Source organism: Hemicordylus capensis, chromosome 2 (assembly GCF_027244095.1).
Source record: "Hemicordylus capensis ecotype Gifberg chromosome 2, rHemCap1.1.pri, whole genome shotgun sequence".
NCBI classification, from domain to species: domain Eukaryota; kingdom Metazoa; phylum Chordata; class Lepidosauria; order Squamata; family Cordylidae; genus Hemicordylus; species Hemicordylus capensis.
In genome coordinates this window covers 218738051-218762931 of record NC_069658.1, presented here as the reverse complement: position 1 = coordinate 218762931, position 24881 = coordinate 218738051, and the positions used below count along the sequence as shown (strand labels likewise).

The 24881-nt window shown below is 48.3% G+C and overlaps 1 protein-coding gene across 2 annotated transcripts; it reads left to right on the top strand.

Annotated features, from left to right (window-relative positions):
- Positions 1–199: 199 nt before the first annotated feature.
- On the top strand, positions 200–23547 carry SIRT6 (sirtuin 6). Of its 2 annotated transcripts, XM_053301808.1 has the most exons (8): positions 201–465; positions 3577–3704; positions 6328–6510; positions 13011–13070; positions 15521–15616; positions 17119–17199; positions 18423–18546; positions 20981–23547. In XM_053301808.1, the coding sequence occupies exons 1-8, from the start codon at positions 400–402 to the stop codon at positions 21290–21292; spliced, it is 1050 nt and encodes a 349-aa protein (XP_053157783.1). In that variant the 5' UTR covers positions 201–399; the 3' UTR covers positions 21293–23547. The 2 variants fall into 2 exon arrangements, with proteins under 2 accessions (XP_053157785.1, XP_053157783.1); XM_053301810.1 differs by lacking the exon at positions 13011–13070 and having other exon boundaries at positions 200–465.
- The last annotated feature ends 1334 nt before the right edge of the window (positions 23548–24881 follow it).

The following is a 24881-nucleotide window of genomic DNA, read 5'->3' as shown; positions in this document are numbered from 1 at the left end:
TTCCCGGGAAAAACCTCTTTGCCAGAAGTAAATATGGCAAACCTGCCGTCATCGCGTTAACAAGAACATCCTGGCCAGCAACAAAGATGGCTCCCGCGGCCATTCATTCGAAGGACCTGTCTGCCCACAGTAGAGATGGCGAACTCCACCTCCACCGAGTTATAACGAATACCTCTCTGCCCCAAATAAAGATGGCGGCCGCTACCTTCTTCCCCCTGAATTAGCCTTTCTTCGGGTGGGGCGGGCGGATGATGGCGGCCGCCGTCGCCACAGGGCCGGACTTTGGTGCTCCGCGTGCGCAGAAAAGCTTTCCCTTCCCTTTTCCAAACGACTTCCGCCCTCACCGGAAAGAGTCGAAGAAGAAAACTTTATCGACAAAAGGGAGAGCGGGCGAGGGGAATGTCGGTGAATTACGCGGCCGGGCTCTCGCCTTACTCGGACAAGGGCAAGTGCGGCCTCCCGGAGGTGAGAGAGGCAAGAAGGCAGGCCTCCCCCGACACGCTTCATTCCCCGGTTTCCATGGAAACCGTGCAAGCCCTTCCCCTGCAGCACCCCAGGAATATCTTAACCCCGCCCTCCCCATCCCCCAAGGAGGAGGGGGGTTTCTCCCCCCCCGTTAAGGAGCCCCCCACCACCACTCCCCTCAATGTCCACTTGGGATGCACGAAAACATTTGCTAGAAACCTTGGTCTGACTCCCCAACCAAGGTTCCCTTTTACATCTTGAACTTCTATTCTTGAATTCTGTTTTTCCTGGGTTGTTGTTTTTTTATTTTAAAAAAAATCAATCTCTTTTAAAAAGCATTTTTATGGGGGCGAGGAGCATTGCTGAATTCTGTGGCAATGAGTTTCAGGGTCCATTATAGGGTTGTGGAGGCCATCTAGTCCAGCCCCCTGCTCGGTGGGGACAATCCCTAGGAAGCTGCTGCCCTATACCGAGGCGGACCCTTATTGGCCCATCTAGCGCAGGACTGGCTATGCTGACTGGCAGTGTTGGACTACGACCAGGGAGACCCAAGTTCAAATCCCCATTCAGCCATGAGACTAGCTGGGTGACTCTGGGCCAGTCACTTCTCTCGCAGCCTAACCTACTTCACAGGGTTGTTGTGAGGAGAAACTCAAGTATGTAGTACACCACTCTTGGCTCCTTGGAGGAAGAGTGGGATATAAATGTAATAGTAGTAGTAGTAGTAGTAGTAGTAAGGCAGGGGGACTCTGCTACTAGGCTGTGGGTGCTTCTGATGAACATGTGCTGAGTCAGACTATCCTCCATGAATTTGTCCAATCCTCTCTTAAAACCATCTAAGCTGGGGGTCATCAGCACATCTGGCAGCAGTGAGTTCCATCATTCAACTCAGGCCTGCTCAACTTGGGATGTGGAGGTTCCCATCTCCATCCTGGTTCTGCCCCTTTCCTCCTGCTGCTCCCCATTTGTGATCCAATGGCGAACTTACTTGCCAGCCTTCTGTGCCTGTACTAGCCCACAGAGCTGCACAGCTGGTCCTTGTTGGCATCCTGCTGCAACTGGTCTGCTTCCTCCCCTCCACCCACCCACTGCTACTGACACCATTGGTGTCCCCCTGGGTTATGCTGGGCAGTTGGTTAAGTTCTTGCTGCCCCTGAATAGGCCTGACCGCCAACAAGAGATTTTCTGCAGCAGGCACGGGGCTTCCCAGTCTGAGGCCATTGTGTCAGGGGATGATGGAAGTTCTAGTCTAGCAACACCCGGGACCCAAGGCTATTCACAACAGCAGTGATTTCTAGTGTTGCTAGGCTGATTATAATGCCTCAGATATCGAAATCCTGGTCTTGACTGAATCCTAAGCAAAGAGAATCCAACTTGCTGCTCAGTTCTGTGCTGGACTCTCCTTTTGAAGTTGTTTTGCTGGTGACTTTCAGGTCATGTGTGCATATATATTTGCCAGTTGATGCGGTAGCACTACATACATATGACAAAGCAGGTTCTAAGCCACAGAAGTGTCTGCCACAGTCTGGTAGTTTTTAACGTGCCAGTTTGATGTGTGTTTTTCGGTAACAGACTAATACAAACACCTCTTCTTCTGGAACCTTAAATAATGGTGACCAATGGAAATAACTGAATCATAAAGTGTTAGTTGGAAGGGACCTTGGAGGTCTTCTAGTCCAGCCCCCCATTCAATGCAAGAAAGTGCTACAGCATCCCTGACAGATGGTTGTCCATCCTCTGTCTGAAAACCTCCAGTGAAGGAGAGCCTGTTACTACATGTGGCAGACTGTTCCGCCGTCAAGCAGCTCTTGCAGTCACGAAATTCCTCCTAATGTCTAATCCAGGCGTGCTTCCTTGTAATTTCTGCTCCTTGGCTCTAGTCCTCTGGAACAACAGAGAACATCGTCCTATGCAACAGCACTTCAGATATTTGAAGATGGCTCTCATATCCCCCCTTAGCCTTCTCAGTTACTCCTACGAATATTGATATACTGCTTTTCAACAAAAGTTCTCAAAGTGGTTTGCATAGAGATAGAAAAATCCTCTCTAATAAAATGCTTGGTGTCTGTCCGTGCCTCCCTGGCTTGTTCTGGGCATGCGCGAAGCGCATGCCCAGAACAGAGCAGGGAGACACGACCGCCAGCACCCGGTGGCCATGTTGGGCGGCCAGAAGCGGCCGCCCCGAAGAAGCCGGGTAAGCGGCGGTGGGGGACACTGGCCAAGGCGCGGCGGAGCCATGGCCAAGGCCTGGCCGCGCCGCCGCTTACCCGGCTTCTTCGGGGCGGCCACTTCTGGCCGCCCAACATGGCCGCCGGATGAGGTGGCGGGGAAAACTCGATGTGGCGATGGGCCCGGGCAGCGGTGAGCCCGGTGGGAGCCGCGGGCGGCGGTGGGTGGCGGGCCCGGCCGGAGCCGCGGGCAGCGGTGGGTGGCGGGCTCGGCCGGAGCCGTGGGTGGCGGGAGGGGGAATGGCGGCGTGGGTCCGGAGCGCATAGCTCCACTAGCGCCCGTTATCCAACGGGCTTACAAACACTAGTAAATAAATAAGATGGCTCCCTATCTCCAAAGGGCTCACAATCTTAAAAAGAAACATAAGATAGACACCAGCAACAGCCACTGGAGGGATGCTGTGCTGGGGTTGGATAGGGCCCGTTTCTCTTCCCCTGCTCAATAAAGAGAACCACCACTTTTTAAAAGGTTCCTCTTTGCTCAGTTAGTTGATGCTGTCTTCTAAGAGTCACCCTTTTCAAGACAGAAAAACAAAAAGCCAAAATGTCTTATTTGGGAAGCCATCACAAGGCAGATTTTGCACACAGGGACTAGGTGTTGCACAGCATACAGTAGGAATGCTGCTTAGTCCTGACAGTGCTATGATACTAACTGGGTGACTCTGGGCCAGTCACTTCTCTCTCAGCCTAACCTACTTCACAGAGTTGTTGTGAAAGAAAAACTTAAGTATGTAGTACACTGCTCTGGGCTCCTTGGAGGAAGAGCGGGATATAAATGTAAAAATAATAATATTAATTAATTAATAGTTTTCTGCTTTCAGTTGACCTGATGAGTCCTCTAACATTTTTCTGTCCTCTCCCCCCACCCATCCTTTCTATTCAGTTTTTTGACCCACCAGATGAGCTGGAGAGGAAAATTTGTGAGTTGGCCAACTTGATCCGAAATGCATCCAACGTGGTATTCCACACTGGGGCTGGAATCAGCACGGCTTCGGGGATCCCAGACTTCAGGTAAGCCTAGTGAGGAAATCTGCACTTGGAGGATGGTTCAGAGGTCCCTTTGGCTACCGAATTGCTTCTCGGGCACACTGGTCTTAAAGGTTCTCATGGAGGTATCCAACTTGTGTCTGGGCTGCACCACTTCAGACTGCAAGTGGGATGGGGCCATGGCTGGCTAGAGAACGCCTGCTTTGCATGCATACAATCTCCACTTCAATCCAGTGGCCATCCTCTCCTCAGTCTCCTTCACAGTTTTTAGAAAGCATGTGAAATCTTGGCTTTTTACCCAGGCTTTTATATGATTGTTTCTATTGCTGCTGCTTTGTATCTTTTATGCTTATATTGTGCTTGTTTTTTTAATCTTGTAATCAGATCTGTAACTTTATATTCTAGCTAATGTTTTTAATGGTGTAATTTTTGTAGTCTTGTGTTAGGTTTTGTATAAACCGCCTTGAGATTGTTTTAATGAAAGGCAGTATAGAAATCTAACAATAAATAAATACGATCAATCACTCAGTCCCTGCAATCCTTTCTAGGGAGGGTGGGGAGAGACTCCTGCCTGAAACCTTGGAGGGCTGCTGCCAGTCCGTGTAGATGGTACAGAGCTAGAGGGGACCAAATGTCTGACTCAGTAGAAGGCAGCTTCCTGTGTTCATCAGGCACCTCCATAGCTCAGTGCTATGGCCCCTGTTTGTATGTAGGAGGTCCCAGCTACGAACCCTGGCATTTGCAAGTACCGCTGGTAGACCCTTGCCTGAAGCCCTGCTGCTAGTCAGTGTAGACAGTAGTGAGCTAGATGTATTGATGGCCTGGTTCACTAGAAAGCAGCTCCTACTGAGAGGCCATAACTCAATGGCAGAGCACGTGCTGTTCACACACAGACGATCTCGGAATCAATCCAAGCAGGGCAAAGAAAGACACCATCTGATATCCTGGAGAGTTGCTACCAGACAGTGCAGACGGTCCTGGAACTAGCTCAAAGGCCTGTTACAGTATAAAATAGCTCCCTACATTGAAGTGCAGCTAATATGATGGAATGCTTTTCCATCGAAGTTTTTTTTTTTTTTTAAACTTGTTTAACTAGTCCTGATGGTGGCGAACGCCTTTGGAAGCCTGTCCCTTCTGTCCACTCGTGAAGTAGCTGGTTGCCCCATAAAAGTGACAGATGCTTGGAGCCGACAGTGAAATTAAGTATTTGAGCAAATTGGAATATCACAGGATCAGTGTTCCCTCTAACAGGAATTCCCAGATGATGTTGTTAGCTAAACAGGGTCTGCCCTGATTGCATATGAATGGGAGACTAGATTCCTCTCAAGGGATGAAGCCACTCTGGGAAGAGCAGAAGGTCCCAAGTTCCCTCCCTGGCAGCATCTCCAAGATAGGGCTGAGAGAGACTCCTGCCTGCAGCCTTGGAGAAGCCGCTGCCAGTCTGTGTAGACAATACTGAGCTAGATGGACCAATGGTCTGACAAAGTATATGGCAGCTTCTTATATTCCTAACTCCCACAATCCCCAAGCAAAAGCCATTGCAGCTGGGGATTCTGGGAGCTGTAGTCAACAACTTCTGGGGATCCCTGTTAGAGGGAACACTGCACAGGAGGACCTACAATAAATACTTATGTACCACTTTTCAACAAAGGTTTCCAAAGCGGTTTATATAGAGAAATAATAAATTAGTAAATAAGATGGATCCTTGTCCTCAAAGGGCTCATATCTAAAAAGAAACGTAAGACAAACAGCAACAGTCACTGGAGGGGTGGATAGGGACAATTGTTCTCCCCCTACTCAATAAAGAGAATCACCACGTTAAAAAGTTGCCTCTTTGCTCAGTTGGAAGGGGTTCTTCTGACCTAGTGCAGAAGAATCCTAGTACAAAGTTGCATCTGAAAAGCCCTGGTTGATTTCACTCCTGCCAAACTACAGTTAGATCTGGAAGCCAAAAGCATTCATTAAAGCCCAAACTGAAGAGGTAGCTGGTTGCTGAACCCACTCCAGTGAAATATTCACCAGGAGCCAAATGTTATAAGTCAGGAGTTCCCAACTTGTGGTACTCCAGATGTTGCTGGACTACAGTTCCTATCATAGGAACATAGGAAGCTGCCTTGTACCAGCATTGGTCCATCTAGCTCAGTATTGTCTACACAGACTGGCAGCAGTATCTCCAAGCTTGCAAGCAAGAATCTCTCCCAGCCCTACCTTGGAGATGCTGCCAGGGAGAGAACTTGGAACCTTCTGCATGCAAACATGCAGGTGCTCTTCCCAGAGTGGCCCCATCCCCTAAGAGGAATATCTTGCAGTGCTCACACATGTAGACTCCCACTCAAATGCAAACCAGGGTGGGCCCTGCTTAGCAAAGGGGACAATTCATGCTTGCTACCACAAGACCAGCTCTCCTCCCCTAGACACAATAAAATGTAGCTGGGGATGATGGGAGTTGTAGTTCAGCAGCGTCTGGGGTACCACAGGTTGGGAACCCCTGTTATAAGTGAAGCTTGAAGAATCATGATGGGCGCCATCATCATCTTGCAGTTTCCTCCTAACCCAGAGAAGATTTGCCCAGCGCCTGTGGGGCTGGTGATTAGCAGCTACCAAGTCTGGTTAAAGTTTGACCTTTCCCCTCCATCCCTCCTCACAGAGGCCCCAATGGCGTGTGGACCATGGAGGAGCGGGGCTTGGCCCCCAGGTTTGACACCACATTTGAGAACGCACGGCCATCGAAGACCCACATGGCCCTCCTGGAGCTCCAGAGAGCTGGCATTCTGCGATTCTTGGTCAGCCAGAATGTGGACGGGCTCCACGTACGCTCCGGCTTCCCCAGGTAACAATCGGGCTGCTTCTCTTTGCTCTGTGTTGTGTGAACAAAAACACTGAGTCTAGGCCTGCACTTTGGGATCACAGTGGACGGCTCCCTGAAAATGTCACCCTAGAGCAGGCATCCCCAAACTGCGGCCCTCCAGATGTTGCTGAACTACAACTCCCAGCATACCCAGCCACAAAAAATTTTGTCTAGGGATGCTGGGAGTTGTAGTTCAGCAACATCTGGAGGGCCGCAGTTTGGGGATGCCCGCCCTAGAGTGTAGCAGCTGTAGAGGTGTGCACGAACTAGTTCATTGCCTCCTTTGGGAAGCATCGAACCGGCTCGGATGCCCGCAGCCAAACCGGTTCGACGAGGCAGGGAGTGGTTCCCTTAAGAGGCAGGTCCTTACCTGCTCTGCTGCTGCCCTGCCACTTTTCCGGGTGTGGCACTTGCTCTAGTAAAGGCCCACAGTGGCTAAGGTGTTGTTCCCCACAGCCTGTGTGTGTAGCGCCAGCCCAAAATTGGCTGCTACGCATGCTGATTCTGCAGGCCGAAGGCAACGGCGCTGCAACCACCGCGGCCTTTCCTAGAGCGAGCGCCACACCTGGAAAAGCGGTGGGGCGGCAGCAGAGCAGGTAAGGACCTGCTTAAGGGCACCGCTCCCCACCCACACCTGCAGGAGCCGTTCATGCACATCCCTACTGCAAAGAAGGCCAATTCCATGCTAGAGATAATCAGGAAAGGGATTGGAAATAAAACTGCCAATATAGTAATGGTGTGGCCGCATTTGGGATACTCTGTCAAGTTTTGCAGGACAACAACTTTAAAAAAGGGAAGGGCCCCTGAAATATGTCTTTACTATTCCCCTAAAAACTGTCAAGGAGACTGACAGTTAAATCATGGCTGCTCATCTTTGGCCCTCCTGCAGGTGTTGGCCTACAACTCCCATAATCCCTGGCTATTGGCCACTGTGGCCGAGGATTATGGGAGTTGTAGTCCAAAAACAGTTTCCCTCTTTTCCCCAGCTTGCAGGTTTCCCAGATGCACTTGGCTGGCCACTGTGTGAGGCAGGATGCGGGACCTTTGACCTGATCCAGCAGGGCTTTTTCTTCATATGATGGGATTGCGGGTTAAGGGCACTGCTTTGTGTTATAAAATATACTTTTTAAAAATTGGTCACATCTTGTGCTTGTTGAATTGTGAGTTATCTTAAAGAGGCACCTATCCTGATCCTTGATTTGAGTGTGATTGGTCCTATCAATTGGCAACTCTAATAATGTGTGGCACGTATGCAGCGTGTTTTGAAGCTTCGAATACATTCTGAGTATGCATGCATTACAATAGCCCTGTAAGGTAAGCCACTGCTGTCATCCTCGCATTGCAGGTGGGCAGGTAAAGAAGCTTGCCTAAGGCAACCCACGGAGTATGTGGTTAAGGTGAGATGTGAACTTGGCAGAATCAGTACATTCCTGAATCAGTACATTGCTGTTTAACATTTACATGAAACCCCTGGGAGAGGTCGTCCATAGCTGTGGGCTGCGGTGCCATCAATATGCTGATGACACCCAGCTATACCTCTATTTTAAGTCAGCAGACACCAGGGAGGCAGTGGAGGCTCTGAACCGGAGCTTGGAGGCTGTTCTGGTTGGGGGCAAACATTCTGAAACTTAATCCAGATAAGACGGAAGTGCTCTGGGTTGGTAGAACTGATCATCTGAGTAATGAAGTACATATGGTCTTGGACGGAGTCACACACCCTCTGAAAGAAAGTCCACAGCTTGAGGGTGCTTCTGGGCCCGACGCTGTCCTTGGAGGCTCAGGTGGTGGCGGTGTGCAGAACTGCCTTTTACCAACTACAGCTCGTACCCCAGCTGCGGCCCTACTTGGAGAAGTCGGACCTGACCTCAGTCACTCATGCGTTGGTAACATCCAGAGTGGACTACTGCAATGAGCTCTACGTAGGGCTGCCCTTGAAGACTGTTCGGAAGCTTCAGCCGGTTCAGAATGCTGCTGCAAGGATGCTCGTGGGTGCGGGTCGTTTCATGAGTATGACACCAGGCTTGACCTTTAAAGCTCTACAAGGCTTAGGGCCAGGGTAGACCGCATTCACCCATATGAATCTGCCAGGGCCCTTTGCTCATCGTCTCAGGCCCTGCTCATGGCCCCGCCATTAACAGAGATCTGGTTGGCAGAGACTAGAGAGGGTCTTTTCGGTTGTGGCTTCTTGGCTTTGGAACACCCTCCCTCATTGTTTTTAAAAAAACAACTTAAATCACACCTTTTTAAGGAGGCTTTTTAATGCTCCATTTTTGTTTTATCTGGTGGGTTCTTCAGCTTTTTATAACTTTCAGCTTTTAGGTTTTAAAAATAAATTTTGATTTGAATCTAATAATGATTGTGGTTTTTAACCTTTTATCTTGTTTGTTCAACTTGGTTAGTTTTATTACTTTTATTGTGCCTTGTATCTATTTTATGGTTGTAAGCCGCCCCGAGAAGTAGTGCGCTGGAGGGGCAGGATTTAAATATTTTAAATACATAAAATAAAAATTCCTTGTGAAACTTCTGACACAACTGCTGCTGCTGCTGTGGCAAAGGAGCAATTTAATGCAGTCTCTGTTTTTTACACATATGCTGGTTCCCTGGGCCAAGACGCAAAGCACAACATAGATTTGGTAAAGTGCATACAACTTTACAGTATATGCATGGGTACATCTTGGGAAAGTGACAGCCACACTCCTTGAATGTTCACAATATAACCCAGTTAGATTTTGAGGCATGTTCCTGAAAAGGGTTGTCCTTAGCATGTTTTTAGATTGCTTGCTTCATTTGAAAGACATGAGCCCTGAGCAGTGACTCCTACAGAGACCCAACGAGTGGCTTCATTTCAAAGGGAATTCATTCTCTGTCTCTCTCCTTTGGGAGCTGTTGAATTCTCTGAACATCCCAGTGCGGGAAAGGGGCAGAATTTCAATCAATAATGATTGAGTGAAAAGTGATACTGTTGGAGCAGTGAATCCTGCAGAGAGATGGCGGGCAGACTCCTCTGTTGTTGGGGTCTGTAGCCTCTTGGGAAGCATGCTCAGCAGCGCTGATTGTTGGCCCAGGTCTTAATCCACCATTGCTGTTATCAGTCCTAAAACAGGTCCATGGATTTGTGATTGTATCAAAGGAACCTTTGGTCCATTGGGACGAAAAACCCCAACTTCAAGTATACGTTGATGGGATCTGAGCTGTTGGTTACTTTATTATCAGTCCTCAGTCTCTGTTATTAGAACGGGCCTTGCTGAAGGAGAACCAGCATGGCATCTGCAAGGGCAGGTCTTGCCCCACTAGCCTTCTGGGAGTTCTTTCAGAGCCTCAACAGTCCTGCGGATAAAGGTGAACCGGTTGACATCGTATACTTGGACTTTCGAAAAGCTTTTGACAGAGTTCCCCACCAAAGGCTCTTGAATACCCCTAGCAGTTATGGGATAAGGGGCCAGGTTCATGTGTGGATCAGTAACTGGTTGAAGGACAGGAAACAGAGGGTAGGAGTAAATGAACAGTTTTCACAATGGAGGGAGATAAGAAGTGGAGTCACCCAAGGAAATTGAACCCCTGCCAAATATGCAGATGGCATAATTTAGGGTAGTGAAATCCAAAACAGATTGTGAGGATCTCCAAAAGGATTGCTCCAAACTGGGTGACAAAATGGCAAATGTGGTTCAATGTAAACAAGTGTAAAGTGATGCATATTGGGGCAAAAACCCCAACTTCACATATACACTGATGGGGGTCTGAGCTGTCAGTGACTGACCAGGAGAGAGATCTTGGGATTGTGGTGGACAGCTTGTTGAAACTGTCGACTCAATGTGCAGCTGCTGTGAAAAAGGCCAATTCCGTGCTAGAGATCATTAGGAAGGGGATTGAAAATAAAATTGCTAATATTATGATGCCCTTATACAAAACTATAGTGCGGCCACACCTGGAGTACTGCGTACAATTCTGGTCACCACATCTAAAAAAGGACATTGTAGAACTGGAAAAGGTGCAGAAGAGGGCAACCAAGATGATCAGGGGCCTAGAGCACCTTCCTTATGATGCAAGACTACAACCCCTGGGGCTATTTAGTTTAGAAAAAAAACGACTGTGGGGAGACATGTTAGAGGTCTATACAATCATGCATGGTGTGGAGAAAGTGGAGAGAGAGAAATTCTTCTCTCTCACACATCACACTAGAACTAGGGGTCATTCCATGAAAATGAAGGCTGGGAAATCTAGGACCAACAAATCGAAGTACTTTTTCACACAACGCATAATTGTGGAATTCTCTGCCATAAGATGTGGTGACAGCCAACAACCTGGATGGCTTTAAGAAGGGTTTGGATCACTTCAAGGAGGAGAGGTCTATCATTGGCTCCTAGTCGGAGACCTATAGGCCACTTCCAGCCTCAGAGGCAATCTTTTTTTAAAATTTATAAGAATAAAATATTTTTATTTTATATGCTTCTGAGTACCAGATAGATGCAGGGAAGTAACAGCAGGAGAGAGAGCTGCCTGTGGCTTCCAGCGGCATCTGGTGGGCCACTGTGTGAACCAGGATGCTGGACTAGATGGGCTTCCTTGGGCCTGATCTAGCAGAGCTCTTCTAATGTATGTTTTTAACCTCTTGCCAATGGAGTGATGAAAGCTGTGCATGCAGCATGTCAAGCTATGATGCAGAATGGCTAGTGCTTCTGTTCTTGGCCACAGGCATAATGAGAGATTGACAAGGTCTCCAGTTAGATCCAAATCTGTCTTTCTGTCCTTTTTTTTATTTTTTAAGGACCAAGCGAGGCAGCCTACTAGCAGATCTTTGATTCTTTTCTCTTTGTTGTTGGCCATGCCAATCCAATTGTAGAAAATTGTCCTGCAAAGGTAAGGGATGAATCCAGCCGTTTCTTTGGGCTGCTTTCCAGCCTGAGATCTTTTGAACTGGAGATGCCAGGGATTCAGCCTAGGATTGTCCAGTTCCCTGCCACTGAGCTATGGCCCTTCTGCGTAAAGGTAAAATGAAGAAGAGCTATAGATGGTTCCTTATATACACATGAAGCTGCCTCAGTCAGACCCTTCACCTCTCTAGCCAAATGCTACCTACTCCTGACTGGTTGTAGCCCTCCAAGGTCTCTGGTCTTTCCAGGGCTTGTATCCAAGATCCTTCCCAACTGGAGATGCTGCGGATTGGACAGTGGATCTTCACCTCAGATATCTGTGCTCCACTCTGAGCTATTGCTGCTCTTTCTTGGGATGAGCGATTGCAGATCCTCATGGTGTGCCCGGCACTCCTCTCTGGGGTCATTTCCTGCATCTTGGCTTCCCCGTGCAATGGAGGTGTGAGTCCTATTGTGCAGTGAGAAGAAGGACCAGCTACTTACGTGGGTACATAGAACATGTCGCTTGTGGAGTGAAAGAGGAAAAGCCTTGTCTCTGCACCCTCGGAAGCTTCTCTCCTCCATGTGCAGACGGCCACTAGCCCTTAAGGTTTCTCTGTTGCCACTGCTGGCAAGGTCCCCTACAGTGAGAGACTCTGTCCCTGTGCCTCAGGTGCTGTTGGATCAGTGTCCCACATACTCTTATATTTCGCTCATTATTATGACATTTATGGTAACTTTATTTCCCCCATTGTTGCCAATTTTCCTGGCCGATCTGATGAGTTCTTTGTCTCTTTGCTTTGATCAGATCAAGACTGCTTTATAACGGATATCTCTCTGCTACAATTTGTATTTACTGAAGGACTCCTGAATTGTGTCTACCTTGAGCCGTGTTTTATTTTATTTTTATGCTTATTTATGTTATTAATGAATGTTTTGAGGGCCTTTTTTTTTTTTGAGCCATGTTTTTTATGCTTATCTATGCTTCTTACAAGCTATTAAACGTTTTCCTTGCATTTATTCTGTTGGTTTATTGGCCTCACGTGGAAGACATCTTGTATTTTGTTGGTCGATAGACCATAATTTAAAAATACCTATTCTATTCCTATGAATATGTACTGAAGCTGATGTGTTACAGCGAAACGTTTGCTAGTTCTGGACATCTGTTTTATGTTTCCTGTTTGTACACATTAATAGAGGCCTTTGAGAAAACTTGTGGGTTCTGGAATATGCCATTTCATTGTTCTACTGGTCTATTCACTTTCATTCTATTTATGTAATGGCTTTTCGACAAAAGATCTCAAGGCAGTTTACATAAATGAACGAATAAATAAATAAAAATAAAGATGGTTCCCTGTTCTCAAAGGGCTTATAATCTAAAAAGGAACATGACAAAACGGGGATTACTATATGCTTTCCAGTGATCTACCCTAACTAGAGAGATTGCTCTGATCCCAATCGAGGAGATCCCTGGAAAGCATAACGTAACCTCCATTTCATCACAGACAGACACCCACCAGCAACATCCCCTTGAGGGCTGCTGTGCTGAGCAGGGACAAGGCTCTTTGAACAAAATGCCTGAGCTGCTCTTGATCCTTTGTAACGAGGTTTCCCCCCAATTCCTCCTCACAGGGACAAGCTGGCCGAGTTGCATGGGAACATGTTTGTGGAGGAATGCACGAAGTGTGGCAAGTATGTACCCCTCACGGCTGCTGTGGCATTCTGAATCTCCTGGGGAAGAGCAAGGGCAGAGGAAGTGGGAGGGGCCTCTCCTGGGCGGGTCCTTCGAGAGAATGCTCTGCGGTTCTGAGGACCCCACCTCAAAAAGGAGGCCATAGAGGCGAAAAGGTGCAGAAAAGGACAATCAGAATAATCAGGGATGGGGGTGGATCATTTTTCCAATGCACAGGGGTGAAGAAATGTTGGCTCAGCTTATCCACCAGACCAAACATTTTACTCCTCAAGCTATGTTTGGATATTGCTCTATCAGGTTTTTTTTTAACTTATCAGGCATCATTTTTCACTCATCACAGATGAGCAGACTAGTGGATTTCTGCAGCCTTGCCAATGCAGATAGGTTAATATGTTTGGATAAGAACATAGGAACATAGGAAACTGCCATATACTGAGTCAGACCATTGGTCTATCTAGCTCAGTATTGTCTTCACAGACTGGCAGCAGCTTCTCCAAGGCTGCAGGCAGGAGTCTCTCCCAGCCCTATCTGGAGTTGCTGCCAGGAAAGGAACTTGGGACCTTCTGCTCTTCCTAGAGTGGCTCCAGCCCCTTAAGGGGGAATATCTTCCAGTGCTCACACTTTTAGTCTCCCTTTCATATGCAACCAGCATGGACCCTGCTTAGCTAAGGGGTCAAGTCAGGCTTTTTACCACAAGACCAGCTCTCCTCTCCGAAAGATGAACATAGGAAGCTGCCATAGACCACTGGTCTATCTAGCTCAGTAGTATCTACACAGACTGGCAGCGGCATCTCCAGGGTTGCATGCCGGAATCTCTCTCAGCCCTATCTTGGAGAAGCCAGGGAGGGAACTTGAAATCTTCTGCTGTTCCCAGAGCGGCTCCATCCCCTGAGGGGAATATCTTGCAGTGCTCACACATCAAGTCTCCCATTCATATGCAACCAGGGCATACCCTGCTTAGCTATGGGGACAAGTCATGCTTTCTACCACAAGACCAGCTCTCCTCTTGGATCTTGGATTGGGGGACATGGGCGGTCTTATAAAACTTGTTTGTGGTGGGGAGAGAGTGAGAACCTTTTTTCCCCTCTCCCGTAAAGTTGGAAATTGTGGTCATCCTATGAAATTGATTGTGAATAGATTGAGGAGGGGCGAAAGAAAAGGATGTAGGAAGATGGGAAGCTGCTTTCTACTGAGTCAGACCCTTAGTCCATCTAGCTCAGCATTGCCAACAGTGACTGGCAGCAGCTCTCCAAGGTTTCAGGTAGGAGTCTCTCCCAGCCCTACCTGGCGGTGCTGCCCAGGATTGAACCTGGGACCTCCTATGTGCAAAGCAGATGCTCTGCCACTGAGCTACAGCCCTGTCATTAACTTTTGGGATTCATTGCCACAAGATGTGGTGGCCCCCAGCTCAGGTAGCTCTAAAAGGGGATTAGTTGAATGGTGGAAGAGAGGATTTTAAATGACTCTTAGCCATGGAAAAGGTCTAAAATGGAACCTCCAGGTGTAGAGGCAGTATACCTCAGCATACAAACAGCTGTGGGGGCAGAGCCGCAAAAGACTATTGTGTGTGTGTGTGTGTGTGTGTGTGTGTGCGCGCGCGCGCGCGCGCACACGCACACACACTTCCTGCTTTTGGCTGCCCATGGTTGGGAAAAGACTGCCAGACTGAACAGGCCTTCGGTCTGTTGCAACTGGGCTTTGTTCATCTGGTATAGCTTTGGGATAGCATCACCCAGGCTTTGTTCATCTGGGATAGCTAGCTGTTCATGTCACCATGGCCTATGGTGAACCAGGGCAGCACAGGGAAGAACAAGGTGAGCAGCCACAGTGGGGTCTCCACCGTCTGAATTGCATGGCATCCCCCTTGGTGCTCCCAAGAGATCATAACACCCTGATGGGGTTTAAAAACCAAACCTCAGGGTTTTAAATAAAGATTTTATTTATTTGATTGATTGATTGATTGATTTTCCATACTGCCCTTCCACAAATGGCTCAGGGCGGTTTACACAGAGAAGTAACAAATAAATAAGATGGCTCCCTGTCCCCAAAGGGCTCACAATCTAAAAGAAACACAATTCAGACACCAGCAACAGTCACTGGAGGCACTGTGCTGGGGTTGGATAGGGCCGGTTACTCTCCCCCTGCTAAATAAAGAGAATCACCATGTTATATTAAAGCTCATTTGGCTAGAGAGGCTTTTTAATACCTTTTATTGCAGCTGCTGCCAGATGGGTGTTTAATTTTTAGAAATCTAGTTTTAATTGGGTCTGTTTCAGTTGCTCTATTAATGTTCTTCTCTTTTCTTTTACATTTTGTTGTTTCACCATTGTTGTAAGCAATACAACATTTCCCCCCCGAGCAGCATTGCCCTGGAGCGGCAGGCTAGAAACATTTGCAATCAATAAAATGAAACTAATGCCCAGGTGTGTCTTCTTTGTGTGTGTTTCAGGCAATACGTGAGGGACACAGTGGTGGGCACCATGGGCCTCAAGCCAACGGGCCGGCTGTGCGATGTCTCCAAGTGCAGAGGCCTTCGGTCCTGCAGGTACGTCTGCAACAGTCGCAGCCTGTGTGAAGGTCTGGGGTGCGGTCAGGCACTCTCTGTTCAACCCCCTGCCCCCCATTTCCATTCCTCCCTCCCCTGTTCTTCAAAACAGACAAGCCACAGAATGGTCCCAGAGCATGGTCTAAGGCAGACCTGCTCAACTTTGGACACACACACACACACACACACACACACACACACACACACACACGGCTGTTTTAGGACTACAGATCCCATCACCCCCTGCCACAGTGGCCAATAGCCAGGGATTGTGGGAATTACAGGTCAACCTCTGCAGGAGTGCCAAAGCTGAGCAGCCCGAGTCTAAGGGCAGACAATACAGCCACCTTGCTGAAGCTACGCAGGTCTTGGTGTGGTCAGTGCCTGGACGGGAGGCCCACGTAAGCCTCCTTTGTGGATGGCACCATAGCTCAGTGGTAGAGCATCCGCTTGGCATGCAGAAAGCCCCGGGTTCAGTCCCTGGCAGCATCTCCAGGTAGGACTGGGGGAAATTCTTGCCTGAAGGCCCTAGAGGGCCACTGCCAGTCAGTGTAGACCAGGCCTACTCAACCTAGCCCCCCCCAAGCTGGTTTTGGACTACAACTCCCATCATCCCCAGCCACAGTGGCCAATAGCCCGGGATTATGGGAGTTGTAGGCCAACACCTGCAGGAGGGCCGATATTGAGCAGCCCTGGTGTACACAGTACTGAACTAGATGGCCTGAGGGTCTGACTCGGTAGAAGGCAGCTTCCTATGTATCTGGGGCCTCTGTCACTTTCACCAAATGTTCCCTCAGGGTCCCACATCCTTAGCCTGCTATGTAGCTCTGTCTCCTGGGTGCATCCACTCCCTCCCACTCAGCTGCTCTTTACCTTTAAATTCCAGCTTAAGTCTTTCTGCCTAGGCAGCAGCTGCACATCCCCTCCTAACCCTAAGCCCGCTGTGGGGTTTCGTCTGGCTGAACTGCCACAACCCGCAGTTGCCGTGTTTGTCAACATTCTGTTCTTCAGATCCCAGGGAAAGAGAGGATGACTGTGCAATCCCGTGTAGATATGCCTCCAAAGTATTTGGGAGTCAGTGACTGTGTAATGCTGAAGCTATGCAGGTCTTGGTGTGGTCAGTGCCTGGACGGGAGGCCCATGTAAGCCTCCTTTGTGGATGGCACCATAGCTCAGTGGTAGAGCATCTGCTTGGCGTGCAGAAAGCCTTAAAACATATTTGTTTGGCCTGGCTTTCCAGGGTTTTTAAATCTGTTTTAATATTCTAACCCGCTTTTGGGGCTTTTAATCACTGTAATTGTTTAATTGTTTTAAATTGTTAATTGTTGTCATATTGTTTTTAATTTGTTTTAGCTCTTTATTGTGTTAGTGGTTTGTTTTAATTGTAAAACACCCTGAGCCATTTTGGCAGGGCGGTATACAAATAAAAATAAATAGATAAATAAATAAATAGGAGAGAATATCGAACCCAATGTAATTTCATCTCCATTTTACTTTTTAAGAGGGAAGCTCATGGACACCATCTTGGACTGGGAAGATTCCCTGCCTGATCGGGACCTGAATCTGTCCAGCGAAGCCAGCAGGTAAAATCTTCCACAGCACCGGTTTCCAAAGGCACTTTTATCTCACTCCCTGTGTTAGAAGGTAGGTGGCATCTTTTCTGTTGTCCCCTGTATGCCGGTAAAGCCAGTTAGGTGCCGTTTCAATTTAGTCAGTATTTTCTTAAGAGAAATTATTGGATCAAACTAGATGCTCTAGTCTAGTCCACTAACCTGCTTCCAACTGTGGCTTTCAGGTGCCTCTTGGAAGCTTTTAGGCCTGGCCTCAAAGAAAGAGCCACCCCCACCTTGCTGACATGCCCCTGAGCAACTAGTATGGAGAAGTATCCTGCCCCTGAACCTCAGAATTCCATGACTCTTGACTCTTGATAGGCCTTTTGGGCCATCCCAAGGGTAATGGAATCGGGCATGTTACCACTTTTTCAACGACTATAGCCATAAGCAGATTTTCAAGTTGATGTCATTGGCTACTAGTCTGGTGGCTATAGGCCACCTACAGCCACAGAGGTAAGGCGCCTCTAAATACCAGTTGCAGGGGAGCAGCAGTAGAAGAGAGGGTGTGCCCTCAGCTCTTGCCTGTGGACTTCACAGAGGCATTTGGTGGGCCACTGTGTGAAACCGGATGCTGGACTGGATGGGCCTTGGGGCTGAACCAGCCGGGCTTTTCTTATGTTCTTATACCGACTGGCAAGAGAACATCTCCTGCTATACAAACCCCTTACATATTATAGATGGTGTCTGAAACATTCAAAACACACCAGTAACGGAATCAGAAATTATGTCCAAAAATCCTGATTCCGTCACGAAGTATTTTGGCTGTGAAATGCAGAATGAAAAGCTTTACTGAAGGTTTCCCAACAGAGGCTGGACAGCCATCTACCAGGCATGCTATTGCCATTTCCTGCACTGAGCTGGGGGCCGGATTAGAAGACCTCCCGCCCACCTCTTCCGCTGATTCTGTCTGTGGCGGACCGGCTGATGCCTGCAGGTGGCCCAGTTGGCACAGCAACCAGATACTGCAATTATTGCGCAATGGACCACGTAGTCCAGTCTAGCAGCAAGCTGCTCACTGTGCTTCTGGAGCTGACCAGAAGTCCCAAGGGTTGGGCAGATCCCCCTCAGCCCGGGACAGGCCAGCTTACCAAGCTCCGTCTGTGCAGCCAAGTGACCACTTGGGAAAGGGTTGTCTGCATCCCCCTGCCCGTTCTAACATGCACGTTGAGCGTTGCTCTCTCGTCTCCCTGCAGGAGAGCTGACCTGTCGGTCACCTTGGGGACCTCCCTGCAGATCAAGCCCAGTGGCGACCTCCCTCTGCTGACCAAGAAGAAAGGAGGGAAGCTGGTGATTGTCAACCTGCAGCCAACCAAGCACGTGAGTTTGGCTCAAGGGGTTGCCAGTATTGTGCCTGTAGCAGGGGGAGATTCTGCTAGGGTTTGTTTGCTTGTTAAATTTATATACCACCTTTCATTCAAACAATCCCAAGGCGGTTTACAGCAAAATTTAAAAACAAGATGGTAAAAAAAGACACAAAATATTAAGCTAAAAATATAAAACAGATCTGATTAAACATTTAAAATAAAAGCAATACAGAGTACAAAGAGCAGCAGCAGAGACAATCAAATAAATGCCTGGGTAAAAAGCCAAGATTTAACACGCTTTCTAAAAACTGTGATGGAGACCAAGGAGCGCAGATAGCTACCGGGAGAGAATTCCAGCGTCTGGGGGCAGCAGCAGAGAAGGCCCTGTCCCACGTGTACGACAGCCGAGCCTCCCTCATTGTCGGCACCCAGAGCAGAGCCCCCTCAGATGACCTCGTCAAGCGGGCAGCAACCCTAGGATTGAGGAATTAGTACCTGTCAGCTACTCCAGAGGAGGCGCAGTGTTTAGCGAGGAGAGGGCAGGTTGTAAATGAAAGGAGGAGATGACTTTTGTGAGCTATGAAACTTGGAAACCTAGGGAGCTGCTTTATATTGAGTCAGAGCCTTGGTCCATCTAGCTCAGTAATGTCGACACTGACTGGCAGCGGCTCTGGAAGGTTTCAGGCAGGAGTCTCTTCCAGCGTTGCCCTGGGGGGGGGGGGGGCGCTGCTGCCAGGGATTGGGACCTTCTGCATGCAAAGCAGATGCTCTACCACTACGCTATGGCTCCATCTGCACATAAGGTCAACATATAGTCCTCCGGGGGAGAAGGGGTGGACCAGCAGGTAGCAGTCAATCCATCCGCATAATCCCGAGATGGTTACCAAACACTGCAGAAAAGGGTTTTCTGGACAGCTGACTTATTTATTGTATCTATTTATCATATTTGTGTACTGCCTAAAACTGATGTCTCTGGGTGGTTTTGAGCTACAGCCCCATCCCTGAAGGGGGCAACCTTATAGCAGACAGGGCTCACAGGTGGTTACTCGTCCAAATGCAAACCAGGACAGGCCCTGCTTAGCAAAGGGGGCAATTCTACCTGCTAACTGAACTGACACCCCTTTTTAAAGTGGTGGCTCTCTTATATTTAGCAGGGGGAGAGCAACTGGCCCTAACCAACCCCAGCACAGCATCCCTCCAGTCCTGACTCTGGTGTCTGCCTTATGTTTCTTTTTAGGTTGTGAGTTCTTTGGGGACAGGGAGCCATCTTTGTTAATTTTTATTTCTCTGTGTAAACCACTTTGGGAACTCAGGTTGAAGGGTGGTATAGAAATATTCATAGTAGTAGTAGTAAGAGCCAGCATGGTGTAGTGATTAGAATGCTGGACTAGGACCGGGGAGACCCGAGTTCAAATCCCCATCCAGCCATGAGACTTGCTGGGTGACTCTGGGCCAGTCACGTCTCTCTCAGCCTCACCTACTTCACAGGGTTGTTGTGAAAGAGAAACTCAAGTATGTAATACACCGCTCTGGGCTCCTTGGAGGAAGAGTGGGATATAAATGTAAAAAATAAAATAAAATAAATAATAGTTTATGCTCACAAGCGCAAGAGGAGAGCAGGTCTTGTGGTAGCAAGCATGACTTGTCCCCTTAGCTAATAGGGTCTGCCCTGGTTACATTTGAATGGGAGACTGAAAATGTGAGCACTGTAAGATATTCTCCTCAGGGGATGGAGCCACTCTGGGTAGAGCAGAATGCTCGAAGTTCCCTCCCTGGCAGCATCTCCAAGATAAGGCTGAGAGAGACTCCTGCCTAACCCCTTAGAGAAGCCCCTGCCAGTCTGTGTAGACAATACTGAGCTAGATGGACCAAGGGTCTGATTCAGTATATGGCAGCTTCCTATATTCTTCTCCTCCCTATGGAAACATGGTATGGGTATGACCTCCCCATAATAAAAAGAAGGAGACTATGGTTCCCTGTCCCAAGGGGGCTCACTGTCCTCGCAGGTGAGATAACTCTGTACAAGCTAGGCTTATTTTATTTGCACTGCATTGCATTTTAGACACACACACCCCATTCTCATGTCCTGGAACTTGAGGTGCTATGCATGGGGGTCCCTAGTGGCCCTCCTACCCCAGGTACTCGTGGGCCCCAGAACTGCTTAGCATCCACCAGGTTGCTGCGCCTCCATGTTTCAGACCACACCCTGCTGCTACTGCTCTGTACCAGTGTTCCTGCAAACAGAGATTCCCAGATGTTCTTAACTACAATTCCCATAATCCCCCAGCAAAAGCCATTGCAGCTGGGGACTCTGGGAGTTGTAGTCAACAACATCTGTGAAGAGGCAACACCGGCCTGTACCTTTTCCCCACTCCCTTGTGGAATTGCACAGCACGTCGCCTCAGTTACAGCTTTGCTCTTCCTTATCCCCCACCTCCTGGCCTCAGGACAAGCACGCCGACCTGCGAATCCATGGTTACGTGGACGACGTCATGACAAGGCTCATGAAGCACCTCGGCCTTGAAATCCCTGAATGGACGGGCCCGGTGGTGGTGGAGAGTGCCGAGCTTCTTGAGCCCAAACCGCTGGCGAAGCCCCGCACAGACTTTAAGTTCCTGAGCAAGGAGGAGCCCCCCTCACTCTGCAACGGTGCTGGGCAGGACCCAGACCACGGCGCTGGTCGGCCGCAGGAATCCTGTGCACAGGAGAGCAACCCTGTCACAGCCAAGCGGGTCAAGATGGAGCCGCTGACTACCTGATCGTCCATCTGTGCGTGTCTGTATGTCTGTGTGTGTCTTAGGAACTTGGTTGTCGTTTGTGTTTATACGACTTTTTAAAATGGTATTCCCTCCTGCCCTTGTTTGGTGTGGAGTCTTTCCACAGAAGGCAAGTCACCTTTCAGAGTCTGGTTTACACATGAAGGCAAGTCACCTTTCAGAGTCTGGTTTACACATCACCCAACAACTGCAGCATGAATTGGTGGCCTTGCACGTGGGCCGTTTGAGGCCCTGGCAGAGCTTTCATATCACCTCCTCCAGAGAGAACGGACATGGCGTCGTGGCTAAGAAACCCACCTCCAGTTCTGTCTGAACCGACTTCCCCAGTTCAGATCTCTGCTGTGAATTCATTATGTGGCCTTTAGACCAGCTGCTCCCCGTCAGTCTTTCCCCATCTGTAATATCGGGATAATACTGATCTATTTGAAGTAATTGTGGTATGGCTTACAAGAAGATCATACAGTGAATCATCAAACATTCGGAAGCACTATACAAATGCAAAACTTTATTATCAGTCCTCAGTCTCTGTTATTAGAACGGGCGTTGCTGAAGGAGAACCAGCCTGGCTTCTACAAGGGCAAGTCTTGCCTCACTTGCCTTCTGGGAGTTCTTTGAGAGCCTCAAGAGTCCTGCGGATAAAGGTGAACCAGTTGACATCGTATACTTCAACTTTCGAAAAGCTTTTGATAGAGTTCCCCACCAAAGCCTCTTGAATACCCCTAGCAGTCATGGGATAAGGGGCCAGGTTCATGTGTGGATCAGTAACTGGTTGGAAGGACAGGAAACCGAGGGTAGGAATAAATTGACAGTTTTCACAATGGAGGGAGATAAGAAGTGGGGTCCCCCAAGGAAATTGAACCCCTGCCAATTATGCAGATGGCATAATTTAGGGTAGTGAAATCCAAAACAGATTGTGAGGATCTCCAAAAGGATTGCTCCAAACTGGGTGACAAAATGGCAAATGTGGTTCAGTGTAAGCAAGTGTAAAGTGATGCATATTGGGGCAAAACCCCCAGCTTCACATATACACTGATGGGGGTCTGAGCTGTCAGTGACTGACCAGGAGAGAGATCTTGGGATCGTGGTGAACATCTCGTTGAAAGTGTTGGTGTGTGGCAGCTGTGAAAAAGGCTAATTCTATGCTAGGAATCATTAGGAAGGGGATTGAAAATAAAAATACTAATATTATAATGCCCTTACACAAATCTATGGTGTGGTCACATCTGGAGTACTGTGTGCAGTTCTGGTCACCGTATCTTAAGAAGGACATTGTAGAACTGGAGAAGGTGCAGAAGAGGGCAGCCAAGATGATCACGGGCCTGGAGCACCCTCCTGATGAGGCAAGGCTACAGAATCTGGGGCTCTTTAGTTTGGAAAAGAGGTGATTACAGGGAGACATTATTGAGGTGTATAAAATTACGCATGAAGTAGAGAGAGTGGACAGAGAAATGTTTCTCCCTTTCTCGCAACACTAGAACCAGAAGTCATTCCATGAAAATGAAGGCCGGGAAATTTTGGACCAACAAAAGCAAGTAATTTTTTTCCACACAGCAAATAATCTCTGGAATTCTCTGCCATGGGATGTGGTGATGGCCACTAGCTTTGATGGTTTAAGAGGAGCTTAGACAAATTCATGGAAGACAGGTCTATCAGTGGCTATGTGTCCTGATGACTACTGTCTACTTCCAGGCTTAGAGGCAAGATGCTTCTAAATACCAGTTGCAAGCTCTCACCTCTTGCCTGTGGGCTTCTCAGAGGCATCTTGTGGGCCACTGTGTGAAGCAGTTGCTTTGGGCCTCATCCAGCAGGGCTGTTCATATGTTCTGTATGATTGTGCCAAATCTTCATGGCACCTCTCAGCCCCTCCACAACCGAACTTGCTACTGCTCTTTTAATTATTAATCTGATTTTGTACACACTCCCATTTGCTATCTACTTGTTTCAATAAGACTATTTATATACATAAAAAAAAACCAAAACAGCTTGTCAGTGTGCATGACCTGGCTGTTTCACCAACAGGTTGCCCCCAACAACGTTCTGATGCGTTGCAGAGCTTTGTCTGTATGTATGATTGACTCTTCAACCGTGAGAGGTAATTAACATGTGCTTGTTCTAAGAGCATATGGATTGCAAATTTTTAAACAGCCTGAAGTTAGGCAGTGCTTTGATCTTCAGGGTGCATACCTTTTGTGCACAGATGTATTGCCCAAATTCCATTAAATGTAAAAATTGCAGCATATGGTAGTCCTTCCTAATCACACAAGAATACTTAACTGTGCCATGAGAAATAAATTACTATAAATAATTAAAGGCTCCTGTGAGCCCAGAGGAGGCTGCCCACTGAGTGTCTCTGGTTGTTCTGTCCTTGCCTCCTTCCATCAGCCTCTGGTGGAGGTGGACCATTCTCTCTGCCGGTGGTGCGATTAGATCCTAAAGCTGTGAGCCAGCAGAATCAGAGGAGTCTGGAAGTCGCTTCTCTGCGTGAATCGCTGCTTTGGGGGCTGGCCTCTTTCCAAATCAGGAGGCATGCTCAAGACAGCAGCCCATGCAGAAACCCAAAGCGTTAGTTCCTCTGAGGGCTGGTGTTACTCATTCCTTCACACTCTGCACATAAACCTTTTCAGCTTTAAACGTGAAGTATGCCACCTAATGGTGCAGTGGGTAAATGACTTGACTAGCAAGCCAGAGGTTGCCGCTTTGAATTCCCACTGGTATGTTTTCCAGACTATGCGAAACATCTATATCGGGCAGCAGCTGAAAGGCATCATCTCATACTGTGTGGGAGGAGGCAGTGGTAAACCCATCCTGTATTCTACCAAAGACAACCACAGGGCTCTGTGGTCACCAGTGGTTGACACCGACTCCACACACTTTACCTATAGGGATGTGCAAACTGGTTTGGGGGTTCATGGTTCGACGGTTGGGTTCAGGGGTTTGGAGTCAAACCAACCCCCCCCCCCCGGTTCCATCCGGACTGGAACCGAATCCCTGGACCAGTTCGCAATTTTTTAAAAAAAAAATTAAATAAATTTTTTTAGTACCTGTAGCCCCTTCGGGGAGCTTCCTAAAGGGGGGTAGGGGAAGAAATATGTTCTGTCTGCTCTTCAGGTTCCACTCAGTCCCCAAAACAATAAAGGGAACGGGAAGAACTAATATAGTCCTAGGTTGTCACACATACCTCCAAAAGAAGAAGAATATAAATATAAATGGGTATTCTAATACTCAGTCCCCTTCTGGTCAGAAACATTTGGACTCCAGCTCCTTTAGCAATGGTATTTTCCAGCTCCTGTTGGCTTCCCGCTGGCATTAAGGTTTGCAGTTTTGTATTCGATTCAGTTGCAGCCTGGAGTTCTGTCCTTGGGAGTGGGAGAAGCAGTCGTGTGGCAGTGAGCATGAATGGCCTCCCCTTGCTAAGCAGGGTTTGCCTTGGGATGGGTGACTACATGTGAGTGCTGTCCGCTGTAAGGTATTCCCCTTGGGGGATGGGGCTGTAGCTTAGTAGGATGCCTGCTTGGCATGCAGAAGGTCCCAGGTTCATTCCTTAGCGGCATCTCCAGCCAGGGCTGAGAGA

What these genes read in the sequence shown, in the direction of transcription:
- SIRT6 (XM_053301808.1), top strand. Translation starts at nt 400, where the DNA reads ATGTCGGTGAATTACGCGGCCGGGCTCTCGCCTTACTCGGACAAGGGC. An exon ending in GTACGCTCCGGCTTCCCCAG is followed by an intron (nt 6,511 to 13,010) that starts GTAACAATCGGG and finishes TCCTCCTCACAG; the next exon opens with GGACAAGCTGGCCGAGTTGC. An exon ending in GAATGCACGAAGTGTGGCAA is followed by an intron (nt 13,071 to 15,520) that starts GTATGTACCCCT and finishes TGTGTGTTTCAG; the next exon opens with GCAATACGTGAGGGACACAG.